A 14,374-nucleotide genomic window follows, 5' to 3' on the forward strand; every position below is an offset into this window, starting at 1 on the left:
GTGTGTGGCGCTCCAGTCCTAAAACTGACAGAAAATCTGAGGAGAAAGTTCATCAAGGACATCTCTAACCGAGTTTGCGTTTGACGACATGGACCACAATCTATTTAAACGGGGAAGTCATTATGTTAATAGAGTTGCACACATGAACAGCAGCTCCATCCGCAGCCGTACTCGCCACGAAAGGATCAACTTGCTCACGGCTCACGACACTTTGATGTAGGAAAAAAAAACTAAACCAAACACATATATATATATATATATATATATATATATATATATATATATATATACATGATATGGTTCTGGTCAATTGTGTCTTTTTGTGATTGTTGTATGCAGTCGGTCCATTCGTAAGCACCAAAACTGATGTAAACGTTGCCTTGTAACTCTCTGACTGATTTCTTTCTACATCCAAAGACGCAAGGTCATGCTAACAATGTTAACCTTTCAGCACTATAGAAGGGACAACGTCATTGTTTTGCCTTTTCTAACAGTGCAACTTTGTTTCTAGACACTTTTTTTTTTTTCCATTTGTTGTGCGTGGCCTCTTTAAGATTTTGTACTGCTTTATTTTTTTTTTCTATTGCTAAGCTTAATGTGGGCTCTTATTTTTCTTTGCTTCGCCTCTGCTCGTAAACTAGCTTGTCAACCCTGCACGTGTATTTATGTGCACCATTGCGCTTGACTTGCTTTCTTCAAAAGGGTTCTGAACACACGAAATAGATGACGTGATCGTACGTCAGCATTTTTTTCTGCTCTTTTTTTTTTTTTACCTTTGTGAACATGAAAGTGTGCTTTTGTAAATGCGCTCGTTCATTGCCGCCATGGAATAACAGGAAGTGAGCCAAAGTGACACACTGCAAGTCGACGTCGTCGTCCTTTCATGGCTGAGCATCTCGTTCCTCGTAATTACTCCTGTCTGACTTAATGGCACACATTACAGTCCCTGACAAAAGAAAGTCGCCGTTTTCATTTTACTGCTGGCTTTAGGGAAGCTTTTAGCATTTAAATCAGCAGATTGTTCTTTGCTTTTTTTAAAGCATACATGACAAACATGAAGTTGAAAAGAATGTTTTGCCAAATTGTGGCTTCTTATCTGAAAAGCGGCAAAAATGACTTTTTTTTTTTTTTTTTTTATTCTTGGGGGGGGAAAAGGGCTGACCTTTTCATGGTCATTTCTTTAGATTTGTTTTTCACTATAGTACATCTAAACATGGATTTTATTTTTTTTTTTTAAGAAAATGCAATGAAATAATAACTTACTACAAACAAGAGGTCCAGAGGACATCAACCACTTTTGACCTTCTGAACCGATTTCTACCACTTGACTGATTTTTTATTTTTTTTAATATGATGAGATCGCCTGGATGACCACCATTGGCGCATGCTTGATTGTTGCCACTAACATTCATGCCTTTTTCATTAAGAAATGAAAAAAAATGGATCTACCCCTCGATCCAGATAAGCATCACAATTTCATGAGGTTCGTCCTTGCCCCGCCCCTCCACAGGGTGTCACGCTAATCGGTTTGCTCGTTTTTGTGTGTAATCCTGCCAACAAAAACACAAACAAACAGTGGGGAAACCACAATAACAAGAAGACAGCACAATAATGGCCACATCCTTGCCAGATTGTCCCCTGAAATCCTCCACACAACAAGGCTGACATTATCGGGCAGGACAGTGGCATGTCCGACAGAATTACTTTCAGCGCAAGTGAATATTCATAATTGGCCCAGCGACGACGGGGTGAGGGGAGAAGGTAGCAGTTGGCGCTGAAGTCTGCAGACGGTCACAGGCCTTGACTGCTGAGTGAGTGTGAAATGCCAGAGCCAGACTGCTTGCCCGCGCCCCGAGGGGGCCGAAGAAGCCCGCCCGCGCCGCCGTCGCGGGCGTCAAAAACAAATGTGACAAGGCCTCATCCCGAGCCGTCTCCTGGCCTCCGTGCCACGTGGCTCACCGCAAAGACACAAAGCTTTTGTGTGGCTGCGCGCCATTATCGGCCGGCGCCAAAAAGACCTTTCACCTGCAGTGCATGCGTTTTTTTATTTGCCTTACGACGACACCTACAGAAACTTGCATTCTACTGACAAGTATACAGACACGTTTAGGTAAATATACTTACAGTAAATATAATCCTTGATCCCCAGATGGGAAATTGAAGTGTTACGGCATAGGCGAAAGCTAGCTGACGTTTTCAGACGAGTGCTTTACTTTATTCGCAGATCGGTGCCATCAGTCATCAAGCACTACGAGAACTGAGTACAAATGAACACGTCAGTTCCAGATTTAAGATCAATTAAAGCGAAGCATACAAATGTCAATTTATAAGTGCAAAGAAAATAGCTCGTAACGCTTGCTGAGATCTTAGCTGTGTTTCTATACTTCCTGCAGCTAACATTTAAAGATTGAAATGTGACGAACAGAACGATGAACACAAATAGAATTACAGCTGCAGACAGGGAATGATGACCAAAGAAAAAGCTAATCATTTATAATTAAATTAAGACTGTTACTTACAATTACTTTCTAGGGGATAAAAACAGTAAAGTGACAGTGTAAAAAAAACATGATATCATACAATACCAGGATATCCATATATTACAAAGCGTGTTAGGGATTGACTGAAAAGGGGAAAAAATACAGTTCAGACATTTGGAGAAAAAAGGCAATTTATCTCAATAAAGTTGTAATATAATGGAAAAAATATTTTTACAAGAGCCAAAAATGTAGTAATATTATGAGAATCAAGTGGTCATTTTACAAAAAAGTCATTTACAAGAAAATGTTTTTAAAGGTAGCACAATGACAGCAATTTCATGAGAATAGTCCCAAACAATTTTTTATTTTACAACAAATACAGCCACAATATTATTAGAAAAGTGTAGCAGTAAGAGAAAAGTCGTAATTTTATGACAATAAAGTCAAATTATTACAAGAAAAGTTATTTTTCTGAAAATAGTTGTAATATTCTGAGAAAAAGTTGTAAAGGAATGTGAATGGACACATAATTATATGAAAATTAAGTTGAAATATTACAAGACGAGTCATTATTTTACCAAGAATAATGTTGCATTAAAACAGGGAAAAAGTTCCAAAAAAAGAAAGACATTATTTTACAGGAAGAAAATTGTAATATTATGAAGGCAATAGAGTCATAATATTTTGAGAAAGAAGTTCTCGTTGTTGTAAAAATTAAGTTTGTAAAACGTTTTAATCTTATGAGAATGAAGTAATATTTCAAACGAGAAAAAACAAATCTTAATTTTACAGGAATAAAGTCACTTTATTCAACGTGAAATATTATGATCTAATGTAGCATTATTCCAATTTTTTTTATTTATTTTTTTTAATCAATGTTGAACATGCCTGACTGATATGTGTGTTCGAAATTACTGGCTGCATGCTTACACAACACTGCATACACTTTTATTTGATACATCCCATTACAGATATACACTTTATAAACACGTAATTGCATTACACTTCGTCGCACCGACACAAACAAACGCACACCGTATCAACATAGGGTGCGTTCGGAAATTCAGTCCGATGTTCCCACCGCGCCGCCCACAGACAGAGCGTGCTCCACTTTCTAGAACGTTACTACTAACGTGTACGACGCTAGGGAAGCGTCAGTACATCCGCCATGTTGAATGTGTCACTTTTACTTATATCGAGTGGCACACATTCTTCCAACGCTCTGAGTTACCGAAGGTTCCGGGTAGCGGAGAGCGCGCCCGGAGTGAACTTCCCAACGCACCCTATGTTGATACGGTGTGCGTTTGTTTGTGTCGGTGCGACGAAGTGTAATGCAATTATTATGTTTATAAGGTGTATATCTGTCACGGGATGTATCAAACAAAAGTGTAGGCAGTGTTGTGTAAGCATGCAGCCAGTAGTTTCTAACATGTGAAATTGAAAACGCGTGACAAGCAAAACTCCAGCCCTGTAGCTCTATCTGCAGGCTCTTGTTGCTCACTGCACCCCATGACCCCAATGCTAGTGGACTGCAACAGCAAAGCAAGGATTTGATAGGGGAATGGATTCTTATTCCTACACAAAGTTTCATGGAATTTGCTCGTGTAGTTGTGTGTGTGTGTGTTTGTGTGTGTGTGTGTGCGCGCGTGTGTCTTCCTGCTAACAAACAAATTGCAATCCAACATGTCTACCTGTAGCCCAGGTTCAACGCTTTCTTCTTCTTTGTGTTTTCCTTCAGTCTGGACGCCGCGAGGCACCACGCTGCCCCTCACAGGTCAGTCTTGGTACTACACCGGACATCGTGACGCGCGCGGTGTGCTGTGTCGCTCGCATTTTAAGCGCGCCAAGGAACATCGGTTGAGACGTTAAAAATCGGTAGTGCACTTTTGTTTTGTGAAGATTCGCGTGCTCCGTTGTAACCACCCCGGTGTGATCCAAAGTTGTCCGGAGGGTGATCATTTCCCACCGTTCTTGATGGATTCTGTCACTTTGGCGTGGCTTTAACGCCTCCTCATCCCTCCGAGGTGCTGATTGAAGTGGAATGTTGATGTCGACATGCGCCTCCGCGGATGCCATCGTTGCGCGCTGCGTAATTACAGCTGCTGCCAGGCAGGAGGAGGAAGAGCAGGGGAGGGCGGCCCAGACACCTTGTCTGTGCATCTCAGCTGAGCTGCTGCTGGTGATGGTGATGATGATGATGATGATGATGATGCCCAGGGCGGTGAATGCCATATTCGCGTGACGTCACGCCGCCCATTCCAACGCGCATCACGAGACCGCAAGTGGCCACTGCAAGTTTCGTGAAGGCAAATCGAGGCATATGCATGACAATAATGGAGGGGGGAAAAATATGAATCTAAATGAGGTACAAAACAGAATAAAGCTCAGCAATGAGGCGAAGATTCCTTTTCCTCCACTAGGTGGCAATGTTACAAAAGCAGGTTTTTTTCCTTTTCTTCCACAGGAGAGGATGCATTTTTTTTCTTCACGATTGAAAACGTTAAAAGTTCCCATGTTTCATGTCTGCGCCATGATTTCGCCAAACTACGCCGAGAATCCAAATGTATAGACATATTTTTGTCTCTTTCAAATCTCTGCATTGAGCAGGGACTGAGGAACATGGCAACTGCATGCAAAAGGGAAATGAGCAACATGCATCAATTAGAAAAGAAGACATTTGATACTTCATATTCCATTGAGTAATACATTTTCAGATGTTTACGTCTATGACTTTCTGTTACTCTTCCAGTCTCTCTGTATGACCTTTGCTGAGTCGCCACTTCCGCCCCGAGAACATCCAAGATGTCAAAATGACACTGACCGGGTGCAAGTTAACATTACGACTCCTATTAGGACACAGGAAGAGGGAGGAGCAATTGAGAGGGTTTTAAATATGAGTAAAAATTTTCACAAAAGGCCATTTCTGCTCATGTGTTTTACATGTTGGACATTGCATTTCATATAAAATCCCCCCAAAATAAGTCCAAGGTCCATTTTTTATTTTGTACTCACACACACACACACACACACACACACACACACACACACAAATGCATACTGTTAATACATATGTGGAGCTGCTGCTGTATCAAAATTGTCTTAGTGGAGTAAAAGGTTACAAAGGTGACAAAAGTGTTGCGCTTCTTTTTTAAATAAATGTGAGAATGAGATTGTGTTCAGATGCCCAAAACGGTGAAATAAATGTATGTTAAACTGAGGACCTTTCTGTTTTGGTTGTTTGTTTTCCTTTTTTGGGGGAGGGGGGGCACAGTGCTGCAGCAGTCCGAGAGCAAGTGCGCCCCTAGCGGCAGCATGGTCGCGTGGCACTGTGCCGCATCGCAAATGGAAGCGAAGGAGAGGAGGGAGGCGATCAAACAACATTCCTCCTCCTGAGTGGAAGCTCGCATGACCATTTTGGGGATCAGAAAAGCAACATGGCAGACGTCGTGCTCCAAACCGAGCGAGGGAGCGGCGGGATTGTGGTAAGACATCGGTTCGATCCGAGAGCGCAGAAAAGTTTGCAACGCATCGGCGCGGCGATTTAGGAAAGTCGCCTCGTCAACTGCAAAAGCTACGTTGCACGCTTGAGTCGATGCAGCACGCCTACGAGTTGTTGATCCATTTCGCAGATAGGCGACGACTGGCCAGGTTACAGTTTGGAGCTCTTCAGCTATCCGGCACACTACGCCGGGGATCTGCAATGTGTCGTCGTCCCGCATGGAGTCATCATGGACAGGTACAACATTTACTTTCAACACCTCCTCCCATTTGAAAAACAAAACACAACACTACAATAGAGCTCACTGGCTGAAAAAAAAAAGAAAAAAAAAAGAAAAAGTTGCTGAGCACCCAAAAAGAAAACTTCCAAAAAGCACATTTTGAATACAGAAGGTTCATGTAAACCTGAATTGCGAGGGATTTACACTGCAAGTCCCAAATGCCCGATTGATTATTATTATTTATTTATTTAATTACATTTTTTTTTTTTTGCACAGGCAGCATTTCTCAAGGGTTGTGTTCACGTTCAGAAAACACGCAAGCGCAGAATGTAATTATCTCCACGGGTCACGATGCGACGACAATACACGAATAATAGAAATATTCAACATGACGTGACACAGAGTTCGGTTGGCCTCTCGCAGCCCGCCCTTTATTTAAATGAGGATGACCTCAGCTGTACTCAATTATTGCCTAATGTGGCAAATTTACAGCAAAATCACTTTGTGCCTGAAAAGATGGCACTTGTACAGGACGACCCCAACGCTTTATTTATTTATTAATGTATCCTGCCTCCCAGAACGGAACGTCTCGCTCACGACATCATGGACGACTTGGGGGACCACGACATCGCGGTGCTGTGCGTGCTGAAAGGGGGCTACCAGTTCTGCGCCGACCTCGTGGACAAGATCAAGACGCTCAGCTGCAGCTCGGACCGCACCATCCCCATGAGGGTCCACTTCATCCGCCTCAAGAGCTACCTGGTGAGCGTCCGGGAAAGGCCCTGGAACGAAGTCCTCGATCACGTCCATGCCCAATTTTTCATAGCATCGTGCAATACTGTCACAGCAGTGTCTACATACTAATAATAAGTAATAAGTGTGGTTAAATGCTGAAAACTAGTAAAGATAATACTTTACCTTCTGGCTTTTCCTCAGAATGATCAGTCCACAGAAGACCTTCACATACTCGGAGAAGAGGACTTGTCATTTTTAGCTGGAAAGGTAATACATTCATTTGTGTTCTCGGCGAAGTGAGCGTTGGTTTATTTTCCTTCGGCATCTCCCGATCTTGAAAATGCGGGTGACCCCCGCACATCAGCTTGTGTGCGCCTCCCCCGGAGATCCCCGAGAGGCTCATCCCTCATGGCAAGGGAGGAGAAATGTGCTCCGATTGTTGGTATGCGTATAGCCCGCTTAAAAAAAAAGGTTGTGTCTGAGAAAGCGCCTGTCGCTGACCTGAAATTCCAAAGGAAGAAATACACCAATTCAGACGTTCAACGTCACGTTTTTGGAGGAAAATGTATTTGTTTTCAGGACCGCTTACAGGGAAATGTTTTTTCACAGACAAAGCAATTATTGCGGATATTCCCCATTCGGTATCAGTCCGGAATGCGTCATTCATCGGGGCTACGATCTTTCAGTAATGCAATAACATTTTTGCTCTCCATCTGATCCCGCATTTGGTCGTCTTGGAAAAACACTTTAAGAAAATGATAGGAGTGTTGTTTCCACAAATGATCCAGACAGACACATTCATTCATTCATTCATTCATCCGAAATGTGGTTGAGTTGTCATCGTATCTTAAGTTCTTCCCCATTACCTAAAGCTTTTGGAACTTTGCGTGATTCCAACTTTGCGGACACAGGCCCTTTTCTGTTCCCAGTGTGGTGAGGAATTTGCACATTAAATACCTCAAATAGCGACAGTGACTTGAGAAACAGAATTGAATGGAGACCGAAGTACTCGTCACTGCACAAGCTTATCCTGACAGCTCATCGCCTCAAGAGGGCAGAATTTCCTCCCATCTGCAACCTCTCTCTCCCCTGGAGGAGAAATGGTCATTGCTTCTGTTAACACGGGACAAGAAAAAGAAAAACCGGGACTGGTTGCCAGTCACTGGAAGGCCGCACATAGAGAACGTCAAGCGTTTACATTCACACCGTTGCTGAGTGGCGAGTCAGGCAAGCGAAGCACTTCAGCATCAGTAACACGAGAGAGACGATTGAAAATCTGGATAGCGTTCAGGGCTCCCTCCTGTGGTTGAAAGTGGCAAACTGATTAGTTTGCCACTTTCACATTGCAAAAACTCCCCATGTTAGGTTCATTGAAGCCTCTGAATCACGCATAGGTTTGAATGTGAGCGTGAAGAGTCTTTTGTGGAAACTGCAATCAGCGCTGCCTCGCACATTAGGCAAGATAAGCAAATGCTAAGCGCGTCGTGGCCTCCAGAGGGCGCCGTGGCCTCTAGAGGGTGCCATAAAATTGCGGGGGGGAAATTCACCTTCAATATACTGTAATTATATGAAAAGTAGTTATTCTTCTTAGTTCAGGCTGTACCCCGCCTCTCGCCCGCAGTCAGCAATCAAACTCCACACAGGAAGGCCGCAGCCAAGACTTAAACCCGAACCGCAGAACTGTGAAGCATACATTCTAACCGCTACACACCGTGCAGATCTATATACAGAATAAGTATTGGCCCCCTTCTCCAATTCTTATATTTTTGCATAGTTCCCAAACTTTACTCTTTAAAATCCTCAAACAAATGTCAATATCAGACAAGGATAAGCCAAGTGAACATAAAATGCAATTTATAAATGGTGATTTATTAAGGAACAATAACTGCATCAAATACTGCATCTGCGCAGAGATGTGGAAGACTCATTGCCAGTTGTGGAAAACGCTTAATTTCAGTTGTTGCTGCTGAGGATGGCCCAACCAGGGGGACATTATTTTTTTCATACAGGGCCAGGTCACCATTAATATATATTTTTTCCCCTTCAAAAATAAAATCCATAGAAAAACTGCATTTTATGTTTACTTGGGTTGTCTTTGTCTGATATTTACAGTTGTTTGATTTGAGAAGAATTGAGTATTTGACAAGGGGGCCACTACTTTTTCATGCCACTGTGTGTATATATATATATATATAAACCTCCCATTTCTCTTTAATCTCAAATCGCAAATGAAAACAAGATATTGCAATAAAAGCAAAAAGAAGCTTGTTGTGAAGTACAACAGATGTTGTTGAGAATACACCCGAAGAGCATGGCTGTTCATTTGTCAGGAAGATTACACAAAAGGCGGAGAAAAAGGAAGAGGTGGAGCGATGTCAAGGAAAAATCATTTCTGGGGCGGCTCAGTTAAAAATGTTGACTAATGTTTTAATTTTAGCCTGAGATGAGGTGCGGGCGCTTCAGAATTGTTATGTTTGTGTGAGTCACGTCAATAGGCATAAAAGCGTTATTTCTATCATGAGGCATGTAAGAACAGAACACTGAGCTGCACTGATTACTTTTCTGCTTAGCCTTTTTTTTTTTTTCTTTTTCTGTGCTCGTGCGTGTGCGTACGTGTATGTGAGTGCGTGTGTGCGTACACTGACCGACGAGAGTATCCCTAAGTAATATACATCAGCTGATCTCAACACACACGCACGCACGACCCGTATAGGCAGCAGGGCGCGGCCTACAATCCCAGAATGTGAATTGGTGATAAGGTTGCAGGCTTTGAGTCACGCGGCGGCCTTGCTCACTTTGCATGTTTGTATTTTGAGTGTGCTTGTGAAATCCCCCGAGCTCCTTCGGTGACGCGGCCTCTTAACTTTCAAAATGCAACAACTGGAAGGAGTGAGCCAAACCTTGTGGGAAGAGGTATGACATGTAGGGTTGCCTAGTAATGTGGAATTTAAAAATATTCCAATTTCCGACATATTCCTCCACACAGAACTTTCGGAGAAATTAACACAAATGCATGTTCGGGTGAACCCTTTGTTTAAAATGTAGAGTCAAATTCCTACAATATTTTTTCGGGTCTATATTGTCCTAACTATGCAGAAGTGATGCTTAGATACTCACCATATAAATAGTCGCCTGATGTCTTGTGTTGATTAGACAGACGTTTGGAGAATTTCATCGGGGACGTACTTGAGCAGAGCTCAAGACTGATAGCGGGCGGATAGCGGTGCGCACGCGTGTGTGTGCGTGTGTGTGTGTGTGTGCTAGATTTCAGTACTGATACCAAGTAAATAGAAGGCCAGTATCACCAATCCCTTTTAATAATTGAAGGGGTCATATCAATGGACTTTTTGCTTGTATTGTATACAAATACTAATCAAATGTGAAATGAAACAACCAGATATTTGTTGTTGTTGTTGTGGTTGTTATCTCCCTATTTCCGAAAAATGGGTCTGTTAGCGAGCTTTTCAGTGGTGGCTTGGCGCAAGTGTCATTTATTTACAGTCTGGACGCCGAAGGGTGAACATTTCCTGCTCCGGAGTCTCAGAGTCTCTAGAAGTCTCCAATAATGCCATCGAAAAAGTCACTCTGTTTGTTGCTCATTGCTATTTTTCTTTTTTTATTTTCTTTTCGCTAAATATAGCGACAATGGCAGGTTGGCAACACTGACTCACTGCTAGCTTTGCCGCACGGGTCTAGCTCTGCTCCGATCATCGCAGTAATGAAAGCCATTTTTTGCATTTCCATGAGACAGAACCGCCACCCCAAAAACGAACGATTGGACCAGCGATTGTTAAGTGTGCCGTATTTATTTATCCTTGGTGAAGAATGTTTGAGCCAATTTATTGCGAGACCTGGGAACTGTTTTAAATTAGGGGTGGGGAAATGCGTTACGTCCCATTTAAGGTGAAACCGCAACCCAAAGCGCTGAGTTCCAACACGTGTTTGGCAATATTTGATGAAACTGCTGCAGCGCATCGAGGAGAGAAACTGAAATGTAAAGACTGTCTTCTCCTTGCACTGGTTATTGCGACTTTCGGTTTGTCTCATCAGGGTTCGCCACAGCAAGCACTCGCGTGATTTGTTTGGCACAGTATTTATGCCGAGGGCCCTTCCTGACGCAAAGCCACTCGTTCTTTTTTTTTTTTTTTTTGCGTTTGTTTTGTTTTGTTTTAAGCTGGGTATTGTGGTAACCCACACCATAGGCTCCAGCTCATCTGCAACTCTAATGAGGACAAGCGCAAAAACAAAAAAAAATGGATTTAGTTTGTACACAAGCAAGCGCATTGTTGATTAACTCACTTATTCACTTTTTCCATCAGAGTTTGCATGATTGAAAGGCTGACTTGGCAGCTTTAAAAAGTGTTTCAAACTAATTGTTTTCTTTCCCTCCCGTCTCCCCCTCGCTGACCTGCCCTCACAAGAACGTACTGATTGTGGAGGTGAGTCAGTCGTGTTTTTTCATTCCCCCCCCCCCCATGTCCTGACAAAGATGGTGTTCCAGGTCAAGGAGAGCCAGCTCAAGTTTTCCTTTTGAAATGTTTTGAGCTGCAACACGCATGGAGAAAAGTACGCTGCCCGCAGTCGCAGGATGATCATTGATCATTTTTCGATATGTGCTCACAGATGTTCATTCGTATACACGTAAACCATGATACATGAACAACACAAATATTGCGGCGGTCTGATCCAGATCCGGCCCGCCACATCATTTTATTTCGCCCGCAAAAGCAAATCATGTGTGTTCACTTTGTTTTTTGCTAAAATAGCAAAATTGGCAAATTGTTATGACATTTAATAATGTTGGGATATTGCAAGCATGTTTTGTTACCAGCCCCACCTTTCAAATAATTGAACAATAGTTCAATTAAAAAAAAAAAAAAATGTTTGACTGGCTTCTGATTTCAAAAGTAGTTATGCATCAATGAGTTGTGCATATGTCATAATATGAGGTATTCATACATTTACACAGTCAAACCAGCCCTCCAAGGGAAACCACAACCACAATGGGGCCTGCGACAAAAATGAGTTGGACACTCCTGGTCTATGCTTTCAGCCTTTCACTTTATTTTTTCTAGCGGATGCTTTTTAATGTGATAATATTAAATGTGGTCTGCACACAGTACATCACCAGTCGGTATATTTCGATGATGTCAGGCTGGCACCGGCGGCGGACTCACGTTGGATGTGCATCAAAGTTGTCGCTCCATTTGAAAGAAGGCTGATTCCAATCTCAAGCTATCCGTGCATTTTTATTTCTCTTTGTGCTGCTATGATAACTATCCCAATTGTGCCACTTGAGAGCAAAACATCAAAATAGTGTTACTGGAAGCATGTCAATCCATCCTATGAGAGTGTAATTCTGCTGTAGTTGTTGGGCCTCTATGGAATTTGTCACTTTCACTTGAGCATTTTCTAGTACAAGAGGTCGGGTGTATTTTTGTTAATTCAGTAGAAGCCAGATTTGTTTTTAGAGGCTTCTCCTACAAGGTTACGTAAGAGCGGCCCCGTTGACGAACTCTTTACTTGTTACAGTGTGAAATTAATCGGCTCTTTGTCTGGAAATTCCACGTCGGTAATCTTGTGCTTTCTCAATCCTGTTTTCCTGTGTTGGCTGCGCGACTCAGGGCATTATTGGCACGGGCAAGACCCTGAAGGCTCTCCTGAAGCACGTCAAGGCCTTCCAGCCCAAAATGATCAAAGTTGCCGGGTGAGTTATGATTGTGTGGAACACTAAACAAAACCAGCCCGGTTGTCCCGCTTTGTGAATCACTCAATATCCGCCTTCCAGTCTAGACAGTAGACAGAGCCAATAAGTGACACAGGTGGTACTGTTTAAAAATTAATACAGTCTGGTCACATATGCAAGAGCATGAATATGTTCTAATAATGTCTGTGTGTCTTTTCTTCAGCTTGCTGGTGAAGAGGATGCCTCACAACACTGCAAGCGTCCCTGACTGTACGCATTTGACCTAGCCACTTTTATATGATCAGGAGTCAGTGGCTAGTTCATATATTTTTTTTTTAATTTATGAGTCAATGAATAGTGAAAATACTGATGTTCCTGTATGTTCTCCTCTTATTTCAGACGTCGGCTTTGAGATACCCGATCGCTTCGTGGTTGGATATGCTTTAGACTACAACGAGTATTTTAGAGACCTCAATGTAAGTGATTTTAATATCAGCCCTATTGTTCGGAATCGTCGTTTATTATCGAATCACCGTTTTGGGGGCTTCAACACACCTGAAAACTCACCAATTTTTGCCAACGTGCCTATTGTCCAGTAAATGTATGTATTTTAGGGGTGAGGAACATGACCCCCCCCGCACCCCCCCAGAAAAAAAAAAGTTAAATTAGCCCTCAATGAGGTTGATCAAGGGTGGGGTGCCAATTTACCTGCGGTTGGCTGGCGACCAGTTCAGGGTTTATCCCGCCTTTCTCCCTCGTGAGGATAAGAAGGTTCAGAAAATGGATGGTTGAGGCCCATTTGCCACTCTTTGCAAATTGTTATTGAACGCGCTTGTATTTTCCTCTTTCACTGTTATTTATTTACCGCTTGTTTTTCTTACAGCATATCTGTGTGATCAGCGACAGTGGCAAGATGAAATACAAGATATGAGGAAAGGAGGTCACGGTCACTCAGATGTCATCTCAGACTTTTAGCCTGTTTCAGCTGCTATGGAGAAATGCGTTCTCCGACTTTACTCTTCAACGTTCGCTCTGGGAAACGACCAACGAAAACACTGCCGTTCAACTCATCTGTTTTTGCACCAAGTGGAACGTGGATTTATAAACTACTTTCTCGTTGAAAATAAGGACAATAGACCATTTCGTTTTTTTAAAACTTAACAGTAACTGCACAGGAGTAATTAACCTTCTTAACTGTAATACACGTGTAAAAAGAATGAAAATACTCTTAACGTTAATGGAAGACATCTCACCACCCGCATCTTTCTCAACATTGTCACAAGTGTAGAAAGATGTTGACCAGCGTTAAAAGTTAGGACAACAAAACACTTTGGAGTAGAGGACCAAGGTATGCAGTGTGTTACAACTAACCTGAATGTCATAGTAGAGGTAATAAAGGAAATTAGCCTCCCTAAATGTGAAATTGAATCACATTCTTAAGCAGGAAATGTAGCATTTGATAACAAAATGACTTATCACATTATTACTGTACTTTGGAAAGGTTTCTATACTGTAATTTTTTTGCAATTCTTGGTATGAGAGTGTAGCTTTTCAGACACACCTTGACATCTTTTTTTATTATTTAGTATTTGCGTTTCTCATTCATTAATCATTTAAAAAAAAAAAAGGTTATTTGAGCTTTTGTGTGTTGTACATCAAACCACTTTGAGCGTTGCCTGTTGGCATTTATAAAGGAATTTTCTATGTATTAAAATGTGGACTACCTTGAGTTTATACCGTCCTTGGCTTGATTT

At 42.2% G+C, this 14,374-nt stretch overlaps 1 protein-coding gene and 1 long non-coding RNA gene across 5 annotated transcripts; one reads left to right on the top strand and one right to left on the bottom strand.

The window, feature by feature from the left end:
* Positions 1–5,781: 5,781 nt before the first annotated feature.
* On the top strand, positions 5,782–14,354 carry prtfdc1b (phosphoribosyl transferase domain containing 1b). Of its 4 annotated transcripts, none has more exons than XR_009791823.1 (9): positions 5,791–5,962; positions 6,110–6,216; positions 6,778–6,961; positions 7,136–7,201; positions 11,356–11,373; positions 12,559–12,641; positions 12,844–12,927; positions 13,020–13,096; positions 13,504–13,567. XR_009791823.1 is itself a non-coding variant. In XM_061797894.1 (9 exons), exons 1-9 carry the CDS (start codon positions 5,915–5,917, stop codon positions 13,549–13,551), a joined length of 678 nt encoding a protein of 225 aa, XP_061653878.1. In that variant the 5' UTR covers positions 5,798–5,914; the 3' UTR covers positions 13,552–14,354. The 4 variants fall into 4 exon arrangements, 2 of the variants coding, with proteins under 2 accessions (XP_061653879.1, XP_061653878.1); XM_061797894.1 differs by having other exon boundaries at positions 5,798–5,962; positions 12,844–12,890; positions 13,504–14,354; XM_061797895.1 differs by lacking the exon at positions 11,356–11,373 and having other exon boundaries at positions 5,796–5,962; positions 12,844–12,890; positions 13,504–14,354.
* Positions 6,599–10,227, bottom strand: LOC133489126 (uncharacterized). The gene is made up of 3 exons (XR_009791824.1): positions 10,052–10,227; positions 7,118–7,435; positions 6,599–6,981 (listed from the first exon to the last, which is right to left on the bottom strand). It is a non-coding gene; the product is annotated as an uncharacterized LOC133489126 (long non-coding RNA).
* Positions 14,355–14,374: the final 20 nt, after the last annotated feature.

This window comes from Phyllopteryx taeniolatus, chromosome 14 (genome assembly GCF_024500385.1).
Source record: "Phyllopteryx taeniolatus isolate TA_2022b chromosome 14, UOR_Ptae_1.2, whole genome shotgun sequence".
Classification (NCBI taxonomy): Eukaryota; Metazoa; Chordata; class Actinopteri; order Syngnathiformes; family Syngnathidae; genus Phyllopteryx; species Phyllopteryx taeniolatus.